The sequence below is a fragment of the Trachypithecus francoisi genome, unplaced genomic scaffold, assembly GCF_009764315.1.
Source record: "Trachypithecus francoisi isolate TF-2019V2 unplaced genomic scaffold, Tfra_2.0 Lachesis_group8, whole genome shotgun sequence".
Classification (NCBI taxonomy): domain Eukaryota; kingdom Metazoa; phylum Chordata; class Mammalia; order Primates; family Cercopithecidae; genus Trachypithecus; species Trachypithecus francoisi.
The window spans coordinates 33,079,593-33,097,749 of NW_022681473.1; the positions used below are offsets into that span (position 1 = coordinate 33,079,593).

The 18,157-nt window shown below is 35.1% G+C and overlaps 1 protein-coding gene across 4 annotated transcripts in view; it reads right to left on the minus strand.

The window, feature by feature from the left end:
• ELP4 (elongator acetyltransferase complex subunit 4) overlaps nt 1-18,157 on the minus strand; it is a 266,706-nt gene that overhangs the window by 56,445 nt on the left and 192,104 nt on the right. Inside the window, exon 10 of one of the 4 annotated variants that reach the window (XM_033205261.1) lies at nt 4,808-5,061. The exons of 2 other annotated variants lie outside the window; for them this stretch is intronic. In XM_033205261.1, the coding sequence (XP_033061152.1) occupies nt 4,843-5,061 (219 nt within the window). In that variant the 3' untranslated portion in view covers nt 4,808-4,842. Of the gene's footprint in view, nt 1-4,807; nt 5,062-18,157 lie in introns of those variants that run through there. One more of the 4 variants, XM_033205262.1, reaches the window with a different exon arrangement.

An 18,157-nucleotide genomic window follows, 5' to 3' on the forward strand; every position in this document is an offset into this window, starting at 1 on the left:
TACTTGTGGCTTTCAGATCTACTGATAAACACAAAGCTACAAGTTTTGGAAAAAATCAAATCTTCAAGTTTGGAAAAGACCACAGACTCTTCCTCCAACCCTAATAAAATGAGAAATTTCCCTATTGGAATGATAAAAACATAATTATAAACCTCAACTTCAAATCTGAGCTATTAAGACAAATGATGTTTCATCTATAACTATTCCACAAAATGCCACTGTAGGCCATGGATCCAAATACTTTACCACAGTTTTAGGCCTATTTACAGGTACACATTGTATTTTCTTTCTTTTCTTCTCTTTTTTTTCTTTTCTTTTCTTTCTCCCTCCCTTCCTCCTTCCCTCCCTCCCTCCCTCCTTCTCCCTTCCATTCCCCTCCCCTCCTCTTCCTTTCTTTTCTTTTCTTTTCTTTTTCAGGTTCTTGCTCTGTCACCCAGGCTGGAGTGGTGCAGTGGTGCAATTATGCCTCACTGCAGTCTCAATCTCTTGGGCTCAGGAGATTCTCCCTTCAGCCTCTCAGAGTAGCTGGGACCAGAGGCACAAACCACCACACCTGGCTAATTTTTAAATTATGTGTAGAGATGAGGTCCCACTATGTTGCCCAGGCTGGTCTCAAACTCCTGGGCTCAAGTGATCCTCCCACCTTGCTCTCCCAAAGTACTAGGATTACAGGTGTGAGCCACTGTGCCCAGACTATTTTCCAAATATACTGTACAGCATCACCCATTCCATATGCTCTTGTACACTGTGATCTCGCTCCTCCACCATTAAGTGTCAGGGCTTAATTTTTCTCCCCTTGAATCTGAGTGAACTTGTTATTATTCTAATCCATAAAGTATAGCAGATGTGATAGCTTTGTCAGTTTTGAGATGCGTCATAAAAGGCAATGCATCTTGTTTACTATGACACTAGCTTTTGGAGCCTAAGCTGCCATCTGAGTAGTCTGACCATCATGTAAGAAGCGATCACCATGCTGTGAGGAAGTCCAGGCCACATGCAAAGGCTACACACAGGTGCTCCAGAAGACAGCTCCAGTTAAGGTCTTAGTGGGCGGTCAGCATCAACCATTACATAGGTCAGAGAAGACACTCCTAGTTGATTCCAAACTTTAGCCATCAAAATTTTCCGACTGAGTACCTAGGTACTATGGAATAGTGCATCCAATGAGCATGCCTGCGGTTCCATACACAAGTTTCTGACCCACAAAAGCCTTGAATGTAATGAGTGTTTTTCATAACTATGTTTTGGTGTGGTTTAACACACAGCAATAATCACCAGCCCTTTTCTACTCCTCATTATGCAAAGCAAACCAGAAAGCACCACTGTTTTAAAAAGAAATATAATTTTTCTTGGGCAGGTATATCTGCATATAGAAAATATCTGGCAAGATACCACCTCAGATAGTTAATATTCAGGTCTATATTTAGGTAGGTAGAAATTTTATAAAGTACTGCTCTAAGAATTTCATGTTTGTCAGTTCCAGCTACTAGCTTGATGGTAATGCTATTTGCCTATATTCAGAAATAAACATAGCCTAAAGTAGCACATATGAAAAGAGGGTTTTAGGGGCTGGGCTCAGTGGCTCATGCCTGTAATCCTAGCACTTTGGGAGGCTGTGGCAGATGGATCACTTGAGTCTAGGAGTTTGAGACCAGCCTATGCAACACAGTGAGACCCTGGGTCCATTAAAGAAAGGGTGGGGTGTAGTTGATTGTAAACTCAATATGAGTCAACCATGGATGTGGTTATCAAAAAACTAATATATTCCTAGGTCCATAAATAGAAGCACTATGATGAGGTCATTTTTTCAGAATAATGATTTTAAATGTATAAAATACACTAAACTACAAAGGAAATAAACTTCACTGAAATGTTATCAAATAATAAATTCTTTTTTCTTTTTTCTTTTTTTTTTTTGAGACAGAGCGTCACTCTGTCTCCCAGGCTGGAGTGCAGTGGCCCGATCTCAGCTCACTGCAACCTCTGCCTCCTGGGTTCAAGCGATTCTTCTGACTGAGCCTCCCGAGTAGCTGGGACTACAGGCGTGCACCACCACGTCCAGCTAATTTTTGTATTTTTAGTAGAGATGAGGTTTCACCGTATTGGCCTGGCTGGTCCCAAACTCATGACTTCGTGATCCACCCACCTCAGCCTCCCAAAGTGCTGGGATTACAGGTGTGAGCCACCGTTCTCGGCCATAAATTCATTTTTTATATAACCATCTATCTGCACATTTTTATTAACCATTGAATAACAAGAATAGCAGCGGGACTAATACTAATATATTACAAAGGAGATAAGTAATACTTTGAGACTGCAATAAATACATGAAAAAGTCTGTGATTTCTGTTGACAACAGTCACAGTTACTGCTAATGCGACTGTGGTTTGTTGCCTAGATTTATAACTAAGAAAATGTTACGTTTCAGTGGGAGGTTAGTAAACATAAACATGTACATTTCTCTTCAACCCAAGTTCCTGGAACTGCCAAATTCTATCCACAGACTCCTTGTTCTTAAATCCCTTCAATTCCTTCATTTATCTATGATTCCTCAGGCTTATGGCATTTGTGGCCTCCTCATTCATTTTTTTTTTTCCTGCTGCCAAATTAACAAGTTGGGGAGAAAGTTTAGAATAAAAGACACATAAGACCCCCGGTTTGAGCAATTTCTTATATTTAGAACTGTTCATTATCTTCTCACCAGTCAATAGAATCTCATCCATTATTCCAGGCCTAGTTCAAGTCCTACTTTTTCTAGTAATGCAATATGGTCCATAAAGATTTCTCTTTTCTCTGAATTCTTACTACATTTGGCATCAATTTACTCTCATTTTAGAACTTAATTAGTCTCTATTTCATTCACTATCAGTTTTGTCTTCTCACCTAGACAGGGCGGTTTATAGAAATTGAGAATGTTTGTTATGTTGTATTATCCAAAGCATACTGCTAGGTACATTGCAGGTACTTGATATATCCCTGTATAATGCTTATCCTATTAGTGATGTTGTCCAGCTATGTAAATCACCTATATTGCAATGGGAAACTGAAACTACATGTATTATTTCTTACTATCACTGTCAACTACAATGGATCACTGATGGGCTACACATGGTATATCCTCGGTATTAATAATAACACTTATGTGACAATTATGTCCCAGATACACTTCTATGCACTTTGCATATTAATCTTATCAGCTCCATGATATAGAAACTGTATTTATCCCCATTTTACAAATGAGAAAACTGAGGCATAGACAAATTAGTAAAGAGATAGAATGTAAAAGCAGATACTCTTTTTCCAGAGCCAGTGCACTTAACCACTACACTGCACTGCTACTCAAGAACTTCATAAATAAAGAACTAGGCAGAGCACGGTGGCGCGTGCCCGCAATCCCAGCACTTTGGGAGGCTGAGACAGGGGAATGGTTTGAGGTTAGGAGTTTCACACCATCCTCGGCAACATAGCAAAATCCTGTCTCTACCAAATAAACAAATTAGCTGGATGTGGTGGTGTGTGCCCAGAGTCCTAGCTACTCAGGAGGCTGAGGCAGGAGGATGGTTTACATCCCAGGAATTTGAGGCTGCAGTGAGCTACGATCATGCCACTGCACTCTAGCCTGGGGGACACAGCGAGGCCCTGTCTCAAAAACAAACAAACAAACAAACCTCCTTGTATTAATATATATCTCTAACTTTACATGAAATCACTGGTTTGACAATTAGCTTTTCTTCTGCTAAACTCCTATATCCCTTGACCATGTAATCATTAACTCAGCCTTGTACTGTTTGAATTTTATTATAGTAAAGCAGTTACCATCTACTGAGTGCTTGCTCTGTGTCAGATCCTAGGCTAACTGATTTAATGTATAGTTAATTGTTGTAACAACCCAATGAGGCAGGAAAGGAAACCTAGGCTCACATATAAGTAGCAAAAGATGAAGCAGTAAAAGAGCAAGGATTCTAACCTAAAACTGTCTGACACCAGAATTCATGCTTTAAAACATTTAAGCTATGTGTTTAGCCTTATTTCTACAACTAGATTACAAATTCCTTGAAGGCAGGGATTATGTCTCATATTTGCTTGTTGGTTCCACAATACTTTGAATGCCTGATCTTAATATTTAGAAATTGTTTCTTGATTGATACAACTGACATTTCACACAATTCAGCACGCTGTAACATGAACACATTGGAATCTCTCAGTAACTGTGTGCATGTCTTTTGGGAAGCTACCTACATTTTTCCATCTTCAGCTTCTTATCTTTAAAAGGAAAATACAGCTAATAATAGGAGTGTTTAAATACTAAAAAGGTAATAATATCTGTAATATATTTATTACAGTGTCCGCCACATAGAAAGTAATCAACTAATTCTGGTTTCCTATTCCCTTCTTTGAAATACCGTTTTTTTGGCCATGTACACAAAGACTGATTTTAGTAAGCATTTTTAATACAAATGATTACACTTGGTTGTACAATTTTAATTTGTAGCATTTAGTCTAATTTATTTTTCTTCTTTTTCTCAAATGCAGCTAAAATGGGAAATATTAGCTTATTTTAAATATGAGAAAGAGTTGCCATCTGAGCCAATGAAGTGGTTCTTCTGTCTCTACGAACTATCATAGTGGTTACTGATGAGTAAAAATGAAAGAAATGTGTGGTAGGCAGAATAACAGTCCTCAAAAAATGTCCACACCATAGTCTTTGGAACCTGTAATATGTTACCTTAAATGGTGAAGAGGAATTAAGGTTAAACATGGAATTAAGGTTGCCGATCGGTCGACCTTAAAATAGGGAGATCTTGGTTTATTTGAGTGGGTCCAATGTAATTACAAGGATTCTCAAAAGTGAAAGAGAGAGGCAGAAAAAAACCCAGAGTTGGTAACGTAAGAAGGACTCAAACCAATGTTGCTTGCTTTGAAAATGGAGGAAGAAGCCATGAGCCAAGGAATGCAGGCAATCTCTAGAAGCTGGAAAAGGCAAGGGAATAGCTTCTTCCTTGGACCATCCAGGAGGAACGTAGCTCTACTGACCCCTTTTTGGACCTCTGCCTGCCAGAACTGTAAGAAAAGATATTTGTATTGCTTAACTCACTAAAATTATAGCAATTTTTCATAGCATCAATGGAAAACTGGTACAGCATGTAAATTCCACAAATTTGGAATTGTGTAAAAACAAATATGGTTTTAAACAACTTTTAAGTAACAATATGAATAACAACAGTGATATTTCTCTTGATTGTACCGGAAGAAGTAAAATGAAATATAGTAAACATCATCACTGCAGAGTCATTACTAACATTTACTTTTAAGTAGCTGGGTTAGAAATAAAAAATTTTTCTTTGCAATTTATCCTTTAGTCACTACAATGTCCTTCTGTTTGTGAACATGATAAAAAAATTCTAAGGAAATGATTTTAATTACAACAAGAGAGATGTTTGTTTTGTTTAAAACAAGAAGGTATTTTTCATTCTATCATTATCATGCCTAAAATACTACCTTGGCTAATTGTTACTAAAACGTATTGCCTGGCTCTCAAATCCTTACATCTTACCAGACTTAAGTAGTTTTACATCCAAAATGAAACTTACGATTATCATACAGTGCTGGTCTTTTCTATACTATCACAGACACTGGTCACCCTAAATCTCTTATATATGTCTACTCTGCTTGACATGTTCCTTCTCTTCTCTGTCCATTCAGCACAAACTGTCCTTCTCTAAGTACTTATAGCATTCATATTCTCTAACTACATTTTAGCTTCTATTGCACATTATTGTTTGTTATTTGCATTCCAATCATTATATTGCAGGTTTGTATGTTAATTTCCCTGTTACCTCCTTGAGGAGAGAAGATGGTCGATGGGTCCATAGGGGTTTATTATATTATTCTCTACTTTTGTGCATGTTTGAAGTTTTCTGTAATAAAAAGTTAAAAATAAATAAAACAAAATTGGGTAGGTACTCTTCTACCTGTAAAGCTTTCTTTCAATGTCTAGGTTTCTCCTTGCCTAGCACTGTAAGGTTTGTGGAATTGAGTTTGCCTCTAAAGTTACACCTCTTTTGGTTGAGGAAACACGGCATAAATATATAATAATATGATGTTCAAAGGGTCATGGCCTTATCCGACATTAATAGTAGATTTCTATAAATTAGAGTATATTATGCAAGATAAAACTTTTACCATTGCTCAGTAAAGAGAAGCACAAATAATTTAACTCACTGGTCAATTGTTTGTATCATCATTATACTTTGAAATCTTTGCTTCAATGTTACTGATACAGAATTCCTTGTTAGCATATTTCTGGCAAGAAATGATTGAGGCAGAAGGTTTTCATCAACATTTGATAAAGAAAAAGTTAGAATCAACAGTAAAACTTACCATTGCTAGTTTATACCATAAAGTATTAACAACACAAAATGTTAATTAATTTCTAATTCTCTATTCTATTATTTAGATTTCATGAAGGTTGATTGGACTTGATCCATCATTTTACGGAAAATTAATTATTTCAAATACATGCACCACTTTATGCAACCTGCCTGATTTGCATTGAGGAAAATTCAGCAGAAGTAATTGAGGCACAAGCAAATACTGGCACTGACTGAACTCAATTTTCATTCCAAATTTCTGCAAAATCCCAAGGCACAACAATATCAGATGCAAGGGGGAAAACAAACAAAAGCAATGTGAAAAGGGAACATGAAGAGAGAATATTACAAGAATCAGAGAACAAAGGGATTGCAAAACTATTTTAGTGCCATAGATGAGCAGTGAGGGCTTCATTCAGGCAAGGTGGAATAAGATATCATATGGCATCCTGACAATTGATGTCTTCATTTAAATGTAAGAATTTACATTCTAATTAGAAAGAATTTACATCTTAATCAGAGGCAGCTGTATTATCTTGTTACTGTTTTTTTCAAAGGTAATGAACTAAAGTACTGCTGTGCTTTTTCAACCAGAAACTAAATAGACAGCATCCAGTGTTATTTTATAGCTTACCTGCTGTAAGCTGTTATTAATATTTTCAAAGATTAAATTCTAACCAAAATCTCTTGAAAATGAAAATTGTATTTGACATCACTAGAATAGTATGATAAAGACATTTAAAGTATTTAAACAAATCCTTTTTAACTTGTATTTTAAATGTACTTATTTATCAAGCTAATAGAAGCCTCTTAGGATTTATTAATATAATATTGTTTTCATTTTGGGGGATGCAGAAAAGCTGCTATTGCAGATATGTATTACACTGGTGAAATCTGGTTGCTCTCAAACTTACTCTGGTTACAAGAGATCATTTACTAAATACAAAACTTTAACTTAGTAAGAACATTTAAGTTAACACAAATTCTTTTTTATTTCCATGATATTTAACAAGGAAAGATAACCTATACTTAAACAGAGTATTATCGTTAAATTTTACGCGATTTCGTTACTTCCACATTAATAACATTTAAAAATGTAATGCTTCACAATTCTGTTGGTGTCTAGTATTGCCAGTTAGTGAAATTAAAGGAAATAATGCATTCTAATTTGTATTGTTATATTCTAGGTTGTTCATAACATTGAAAACTAGACCTAGGTGTTGGTAGTCGGTGATAGCTTTGCAAAATCAAGCCCATCATTCATATGAGAATCAGCATGAGCTCACTGACCCATGGTTTAGAAGAAATTGGGCTTGGCCTAAAAGAAATCAAGCAGAAAAAAATTATAAGTGTTAATAAAAATGTAAAATGCCACCTTTGTCCCTAGCGTTGTGCATCTTTAGGTTACTGATACTTATTTTCATCAGCTGCATCATTAATATGGAGTTGTAGTATGGGCCAGTTGATAACTTGCAGGTTTATGATTTAATTCATTAGGAAATTTTTTTATTAAAGTGAAAAGAAGGAAAATAAAAAGACGAAGGCTATACTTACTATTAATAGTTTATTAAATAGATGACTAATTTGGTTAGTTTGGTCAAAATATTTAAAAATTATAGTCTAAAATAATGCGGAGGTACATATTTATCTTTATCACCATAAACTTTCTAAATCTATACATGTAAAAGAAAAATATATAATATTCAAATATGCTATATTTTACCAAAAATATAACATAATAATTTCAGGTAAATTTTAAAAGATTAAATTAGTTTTAAGGTGGCATTTTCTTAACCTAGGCCACTCTGATAACAAAGAGGAGATAATTATTAGTTCACTGGTGCTTTTTCTTGTATTCCTACTAAAGACGATTTATAGAGGAAATGATTCAGATCGGTCTGACTGAATTACTGGCTCTGAAAGATGGCTTTATACTGCTGTCAGAAGCCGTCAGCCCACTTTTGAAACGTTTATTTGTCTATGGCTCTTCTGGGTATGATTTGTTATAAGGGCACTTAACACCACCACATGGTACACACAGTGCCTTCATTTTCAAAAGTGTCCCAGATAAGTTTTTGATTATCTCTAGGTTCTATGGAACCTGTTTGCATTTTCATAAAGAATCTCTAAAAATAAAGTACATTTTGTTTTTTACATTTATGTATCATCCAAGCATAATATAAAAGACTATCAGTTACAGTGTAAGAGTGCATGTATACCTTCATGAATATTCTACTTGGTCTCATATTTACTGTAACCATAAATATTCATATCCAATCTAAAAGAGAACAGTGAACTATAATACAAGATTCCTCTTGCTTTATATCTTTTTTCCCTACTCATTTTTGATTTGGATTATAACAATTATTTCCTAATTAGACTCCGTGCTCCTAGTTACCTCCCCATCTATTTCTTACTTCATGGAATTGACAGCCTAAAGTCATGGGTTCTAGTCTCCCCTATTATACTGTAAGCTCTATTACTTACATGATATAGTACTTACATGCTTGGATAGTTACATGAAAAGATATGGATTCTAATACTGATTATGTCACTCTCTATGTCTTATTCTTCTCATCTGTATGCTGAAGAGGTATCCAAAGACCATTTACGCCAGTGAACTTTTCCTCTGAAATTTAATGATCCTTACTCTTCATGTCTACTTATTGTGTTTTAGTTATTCCATATCTTTTTTTTTTTTTTTTTTGAGACAGTCTCTCTCTATCACCTAGGCTGGAGTGCAGTGGAACGATCTGAACTCACTGCAACCTCTGCCTCCAGGGTTCAAGTAATTCTCCTCTCTCAGCCTCCAGAATAGCTGGGACTACAGGCACATGCCACAATGCCTGGCTGATTTTTGTATTTTTAGTGGAGATAGGGTTTCACCATGTTGCCCAGGCTGGTCTTGAACTCCTGGCCTCAAGTGATCTGCCTGCCTTAGATTCACAAAGTGTTGGGATTACAGGCTCAGTGAGCCACCATGCCCAGCTGTTATTTCATATCTATTAATACATCATTCTTTCTTCAATCTTAACTCAAAATGTACTATTGCCTCTTTCTGTCCATACAAATCCTGTTCATTTTTCAAGATCTATTTAAAGTGTATACTCTCCACAATGTTGCTCTGATCATGCTGGCCAACAGTAATTTCCCGCTTGTCTAATTCATGTATTCAACAATTATTGAGTGCCTACTCTTTTTCAGGCACTACAGTAGGTGCTGGAGACGCAAAGAATGAATAGAGAAACATGGCCCCAGTACAAAAACGGCTTATAATATAGTGGGGAAGACAGATAAGAAACTAGCAACAAAAATTAAAGACTGTGATAAGTGCAAGGAAGGCAACAAACAGCTTGCTGAGGGGGTGTGCACGTATATATACATGTACATCGTATATATAGCATGATCAGAGAAGGCTTGTACATAGTAATAATTAATAATTTAATCCATTATTATCTTAAATTGGTATTTGACACATTGTGGTTATAAATCTTACTTCCCAAGCTAGATTGCAGTAACACTGATAATTATTTTTTTGGCTAGCATACATTGAGTATTTAAAATACGCCAGTTATTGTATTAGGCAATTCATGTGTATTTTATCATTTAATCCTTAGAACAAAACAAGTATTTTTATTATTATCTTATTTTATTCAAGATAAGGCAATAAGGACATAGAGTCAAACTAAGATACTTTCTTTAAGTCAGACAATTAGTAAATGGCAGAGTTGGGACTAAAATCCAAGTCTGCAGACACTAAAGTATGGCATATTAATTACCATAATAAACTCTTTCTTGGAGAGAGGGATCATATTTTATAAGATTTGGTATCATTACAGAGTAATAAACAATCCTTTCCACATGCTTAACAATTACCTGATAGTGAGTAACTGAATGAGTGAAACTTGGATCGTTCAGTAAGTATTACACTCCCTTACGAGCAGCTTTCCAGTTTTAGCATAAACTTAGCTGGCCTCTGAAGACTCATCTTCGAAACAGAGACCCTTGGATTGAAAATCCTATTTAAAAGTATTTCAGATCTATAGTTTGTAATATGATATATCATCAACTTGTTCCTGACACCAGGTTGTATGCACATGCTTTCCTATTCAGGACCCTTGGTTTTGGGTAAACCTCATACCAGCAACTGCCCATTTTGAACTTATATTCTTTCACTCAGATGATTTTGACTCAAATACTAAAAATATTCAATGACAGGATGATCAGAGAGCTGTTACAGAGTAGAAAATTTATTAAAATCAATTATTCATGGACCTCCTGTCATAGAATTACAGTTAGATTTCAGATATTTTAAACACCAAAAGGATAGGCTGATGAAAGTCTAAATTTTAATCTTATATATAAAAGAAAAATTGGGGAATTAAATAACATTTTTACTACAAACAAAATCTTGGATGTCAATAACAACTTTCCTTGCATAATTATTCAATTAGTTACACTAATAGTGGAAACTTTAGGCGACAGGTAATTCAAAGGAGCAGCTTAAAGAAACATATATATTTGATTCAGAATATACTTCAGCATTGTTTTTATTATGGTTTTCTTAGGAAGAAATTAAAAGTTAGTTGACTTCTGTGACTTACTTTACTGCTCAGCTTTCTCACTGCTGGGTAAAACCAGCATCTTCTCTTCGGACATTCATACTGAGATACTAGTTGAAATCAGAGCTTAACAAGCACCAGTTTATAAATTTGTTGTTTTTCACTTTTACTGGAGCTCATTGATAACTTTTTGATGTCCAGATCTGGCCAGAAGTACATTATTTAAATAAAAGGTCCTTGAAAAAAAGGTCCTTACACCAGGAAATGAGGTGTTATTGTCAATAAAAACTTATTTTTGATACAGATAATCTTAAATGTGTATAATACACTTGTAGATAACTGATAACTGGCTTTAAAAATTATGCATTGGATGCCATACTGCTAAAATTGTGAAATATAAACCTAAATATCAAAGTTACATTTCAGGGGCTTACATGAAAACCATCTGAGATGAAATTGAACTCTGATGGCTTTGTTGTGGCTTGAGAACAGGGAAATTGCCTAGAGGACAACACTGAGTAAAAGGAATGGAAAAGGAAATGAGTCAAAACACTTTTCAGGTGAAAAAATGAAAAACTAGGCTGGGCACAGTGCCTCACGCCTGTAATCGCAGCACTTTGGGAGGCAGAGATGGGCTGATCACTTGAGGTCAGGAGTTCGAGACCAGCCTGGCAACACGGTGAAACCCATCTCTACTAAAAATACAAAAATTAGCCAGGTGTGGTGGCACATACTTGTAGTCCCAGCTACTCAGGAGGCTGAGGCAGGAGAATCACTTGACCCAGGGAGGAGGAGGTTGCAGTGAGCTGAGATGTACCACTGCACTCCAGCCTGGGCGACAGAGTGAGACTCTGTCCCCACCACCCCCCACCTCAAAAAAAAAAAAAAAAAAAAGAAACTAGAAAACACATCAATTGAAACAAAACAAGGAGAATGTAGGAATAAAACAGAGTTACAGGTTTACTTATGTACGTTACTGATAGACATTCTTTAAAAATATAATTCAAGAGCAAAGACAATGATCCCAAGGAGGTACTGAATTTAAGGGACAAGGAGACCCACTGCCAGAAGATAACTATTGACAATATTCATCTGAGAGCACACCTTGTCTGTCCTCTACAATCCCTAGAGACAGATTAATATACACTACAGTAAAAAGAAATAAATGCATTCATAATTCATATTCATCTCAAATGCAAAGAGCCTAAGCAAGAATCATACAACATTAAAATATTTAAGTACCCTCATATATTCAACAAATATAACTTACAACTAGTGAAATACACTATAAAGCAAATAGAAAAATACTTTACAATATAATTAATAACCTTAAATGGGTAAGATAGGCTGTTAGGAAAAGAATCAATGAGAAACAAGGAAAATAAGAATATTACTGCCAAAAGAAAAGTTCAACAGACAAACAGAAACGGACACAACTAAGAAATTAGTGAACTGGAAGATCACTAAGATACTCCCAGGATAAATTCAAAAAGCCAAAGAAAATAAAATGTTAGACAAAAGTTAAAATATGTGGACACCAAATTCAGAAACTCCATTTGCCTGATAGGCACTGCAGAAGAGAAGAAAAAGAATGGCAGTGAGGAAACAATATAGATCTTGAAGTGGGAATTTACTATGTTAAATGATTGACAGAGAAATAAAAGCAGCAGAAAAAATACTTGACTAAAAACTCTTTATAAGCTAGGAAATAGGAGACATCCCTTGCCTGATATATGGGACCTACTGAATATCCAAAACAAGTATTTTTTTTTAAGTGGTAAGATAATACAAAAGTTACAATAAAATCAGCAACAAAGACCAATGGCTAATTTCACCAACATATTTAACATTATACTGTAAGTCCTGGACAACACCAAAAAATATCACAAAGGAAGAGGCAAGTAATCATTATTTGTAGACAGTATGATTATGTATCTATAAAATTCATGAGACTCAACTGAGAAACTATTAGCATTAATGAGATGACTCAATAAGGTGACTAGATGTAAAATGAACATTTAAGCATCAATACAAAAAAATGTAGTAAAACAAAAAACGGAGTCCTATTCACAGTAGTTAGGAAAAACCCACCAATTATTTAGGAATAAATCTGACATGAAATGAACAGACTGTTCACTCCTTTCATAAATATTTACTGAATAGGCAATGGGAATACAAAGGTAAGAAAAATCAATGACAAGCTCATGGTACCTGTCCTTACAGAGTTTAAAAAGTACATTAAAGTCGAAGCCCTCATTCAAAGAATCACACTGGTAAACATATAAATAAACCGGTAAGTACTATGAAGTTCATGACGCTTTGAGGGTATAAAAGAGGAGAAGTAGAAGGTTTCCCTGTAGGATACATTACTCTGGGAGCTGAAAAGGAATTACTTAAGTAGGGGGAAAATGTAAGAAGTTACATTTCCAAGAAGACTGAATGGCAAAGGCCCTGTGGTAGAAGAGAACAATGATATTTTTTAAAAATTGAAACTAAAAAATAAAAGAATGCATGGCAGACTGTAATAATGCCCCTGCTTATCCTTGAAGATATACATGTCCTAATTCCTGGAATCCGTGAATGCTACTTTCCATGGCAACGAGGACTTTTCATATGTGATTAGGGGTCCTGAAATGGGGAAATGATTGCCCTGGGCACAATGTAGTCACAAGAGTCCTTATAAGAGGAGGAAGAAGGGTAAAAGTCAGAGAGGCCATGTGATGACAGAAGCAGAGGTTAGAGTGATGAGGCCATAGCCAAGGTATGCTGGTAGTTTACAGCACTGGAAAATGGATTCTCCTGTAAAGCTTCCAGAAGGAACTAGTCTTGCTGATACCTTGACCTTAATCCTCTGAGATCCTGACTGTGGACCTCTGACCTCTTAGAATTATAGGGAAATAATTTATGTTATATTAAGCCACTAAGTTTGTGGTGATTTTTTATAGCAGTAACAGAAAAATAATATAAAGTTAGTCATATATCACTTGTATAATTTAAAGAAAAAAGAAAATACCAACCATTCAAGTTGAATTGACAAATTCTTGCCATGGAATTATATTAACATAGTAAATTACAGAAGGTGTTATAAAATAATACATTGTTATAGAATAAAGGGAAGTAATAAAACATAAGTATCATTAAATTTTCCACACTTACAACATACAAAGATGATTCAGTATTTTTTGTATACATTATAAAAGTATATTGTCAATAGATTACACATGGTAAAATGACGACTTTGACTACCTTACATTTTCCGTTGAACATCAAGGATATTAGACAGTATTCCTATTAACATGAACTGTAAGGTTTTATTTCATATATATACTTACATGAAATTATATATATCTGGTATTAAATATTATGTATTACACTGTTGGTGGGAATATAAACTTATGCAGCAACTATGAAGAATAGTATGAAGGGTTCTCAAGAAATTGCAAATGTAACTACCATATGATCCAGCAATCCCACTACTGGGAATTTCTCCAAAGGAAAGGAAATCATTATATTGAAGAGATATCTGCACATCCATGTCTACTGCAGCACTATTCACGACAGCTAAGATATGAAGTCAACCTAGATGTCCAACAAAAGATGAATAAAGAAAATGTGGTGTATATATACACAATGGAATACTATTCAGCTATAAAAAAGAATGTAATCCTGACATTTGCAGCAATGTGGATGGAACTGCAGGACATTATATTAAGTGAAATAAGCCAGGAACAGAATGTAAAACACTACCTGTTCTCATTCATATGTGGGAGCTAAAAAAGTTGATGTCATAGAAGTATTATAAAGAGTAGAACAGAGGATACTAGATGTTGGGATGGGTAGGGGGAAGGGAAGGAGAGGGAGAGATTTGTTAAAGGATTACATTTACAGCTAAAGTTATAGTGTTCTTTTTTTGAAACTATTAGACAAAAGTTAAAATATATGAATTAAATATATAAATCTGTAAAATAATTAAACACAAATTAATTATATTAATTTAATATATTAAATTAAATATATACATCAATTAATTAATATATATAAATACATATGATATTTAATTAAAACTTTTTTTTTGGTAGAGATGAGGTCTCACTATATTGACTAGGCTGGTCTTGAAGTGCTGGCTTCAAGCAATCTTCCCACCTTGGCCTCTCAAAGTGTCAGGATTACAGTATGAGCCACCATGTATGGCCTTAAGTTCTAGTATTCTATACCACTGTAGGATGACAAGAGTAGAAAATAATATATCGTTTCTAATAGTAGAAGGAAGATATTAAACATTCCCAGCACAAGGAAATAATAAATGTTTGAGATGATGGGTATGGTAATTATCCTGAGCTAATCACTATGTATTTATTAAATGCATCAAAATATTATTGTGTGGCCAATGAATATGTACAATTAGTATGTAGCAACTTAAAAAGTAAAAAAAAGACAATATATAAAAATACAACACATTTTTTATTAAAAATATTATGTTCATGACCAGCCTGGGAAATCCTTTATTTATAAAAAATAAAAAATCGGCCGGGCGTGGTAGCTCACGTCTGTAATCCCAGCACTTTGGGAAGCTGAGGCGGTTGCATCATGAGGTCAGGAGATTAAGACCATCCTGGCTAACACGGTGAAACCCCGTCTCTACTAAAAATACAAAAAATATTAGCCAGGCGTGGTAGCAGGCACCCGTAGTCCCAGCTACTTGGAAGGCTGAGGCAGGAGAATGGCATGAACCCGGGAGGTGGAGCTTGCAGTGAGCCGAGATCACACCACTGCACTCTAGCCTAGGCGACAGAGCAAGACTCAGTCTCAAAAAAACAAAAAACAAAAAACAAAAAAAAAATACATACATAAATAAATAAAAAATAAAAAATCAGCCAGGAGTGGTGGTGTGCGCCTGCAGTCCTAGTTACTCAGGAGGCTGAGGCAGAAGGATCACTTGAGTCTAGGAGTTTGAGGTTTCAGTGAGCTATACTTGTGCCACTGCACTCTTGCCTGGGTGACAGAGCAAGACCCTGTCTCTAAAAAAAAAAAAACAAATAAAATAAAACAGATTTAAGTATTGTATGTATAGAAATACATCAGTCTGAAAATTTACCATGTAGAATATCAAACATTTATGATGTTTAAATATCACAAAGGTTAATACAGATTTCTTGTCTCTAGAGAAATTAATAGACATACTGATAATGGTGGTCCATTTTTTCCTTTAAGGGAAAGTTTAGAACTAAGACATAACCATTATTACCATTTGTTAACATTGGTAATAATAACTAGACTATCGTTGCAGAGAAATTTTAATCTGTAATGTTTTTTGAAGAAATAATTAAAATGTCAAAATAAAAAGATTCAGAACCTGTATGTTTAAGTGTATAAAGCAGTAGTTTTAAAATCTGTGTTTGTCTCAATCCAAAGTTCCTAGCAATAAAGCAATTAAACGTAAGTACATTTATATGGTATTACGGTTTGAATGTGTCCCCCAAATTTCATGTGTTGGAAACTTAGTCCCCAAATTCTGATGTTAATTGTATTTGCCAGTGGGGCTTTTGGGAGGTAATTAGGATTAGACAAGGTCATCAGGGTGAGGCCCCATGATGGGACTGGTGGCTTTATAAGAGGAGGAAGAGAGACCTGAGCTGGCATGCTCTTGCCCTCTCACCATGTGGTGTTCTCCACCATATTATGATGCAGCAGGAAGACCCTTGCCAGATGTTGGTGCCATGCTCTTGGACTTCCCAGTCTCCAAAACCATGAGCCAAATAAACTTCTGCTCTTTATAAATTACCCAGTTTATGGTATTCTGTTATAGCAATCGAAAATGGAATAACACATATGGTGACTTAGGAAGTCAGAAAATAATCCTTAAGTCATATATCATATAATCTTTTTTTTTTTTTTTTTTTTGAGATGGAGTCTCACTCTGTTGCCCAGGCTGGAGTGCGGTGGCGTGATCTCAGCTCACCACAACCTCTGCCTCCCAGGTTCAAGTGATTCTCCTGCCTCAGCCTCTCGAGTAGCTGGGACTATAGGCACGCACTACCATCCCTGGCTAACTTGTGTATTTTTAGCAGAGGAGGGGTTTCACTGTGTTGGCCAGGCTGATCTCCAACTCCTGACCTCATGATCCACCCACCTCAGCCTCCCAAAGTGCTGGGATTATAGGCGTGAGCCACCACATCTGACCTATATAATCTTTAAGTCATAAACAGGAATAGTGTTTTCTATGATCTAAATCAGAATTTGTTTTAAGAAACAAAGAGGAGTTTTGTGTCTTCTGTTTGAATTAACCATGTGTGATTTTTTTTTTAGTTGCTGAGAAGTTTTTCTATTTTCAAACAGATACAAATCCAAATTACAAGAACAGCACCTGAAATAATAAGAGATACTTTGCCTTGATGCATTTGTGATAAGACAATTGCGCTGAAAACTAAATTTTTTTTTTTTTAATTCTATTACTATTGTAAGCAGAACAAATGCCCAGATGGCATGGGCCATAAAAATATAATAAAGCTTTACAATACTGTTACTATCAGACCTCAGAAGTGTGCTGTAGTTTAAGTTAGAGTGCTGAATATGTGAGTGCATATAACATTTTTGAATTTTACTTTTTTGGACATATATATGCAAGTTGAAATATTTACCAGTTTCAAATGATTTCTATTTTCTGCCATATTCTTGGCCTTCAGTTTCAAACAATTTGAGAATTATTTTAGGAGAAGGCATAATAACTAAAAGATGTAACAATTGTACTAATTCTTATTTTTCAATCAAGAAACACTTTGATTTCTTTAAAAAAAAAAGTGAAATACTGGCACAAGATCACCAACAGAGAAATCACAGGCTTGCTCTAGGACAGTTGGATAATCACAACTAAGGTGTAAGGTACCTGGAGAGAAGGGTTTAAGGGTAACTTGTGCCTTGAAGAGAAGAGATTGAGGCAACAATCTTTTAAGGTTTCTTTTTGTCTAGTTATTTTGCATTTCAATATAATGGTTATAATAATAGCAATTAGGCAACTCCTTCAAATTCTTTCATAAATGAAGCAAAGTATATAGATTATGTTAAAAATATTCATACTTTACTCAGACTTTGAAAAACACTGGTTAAGGTTTTTGATCAATTATAATTGCTTAAAACTAGCAGAGTCACAGTATATATAAATAAAGAGGTTATCTAAATCTGAAAAGGTGTCATAGCTGTTTTAGAATCTCTGGGGATAACTGGGCA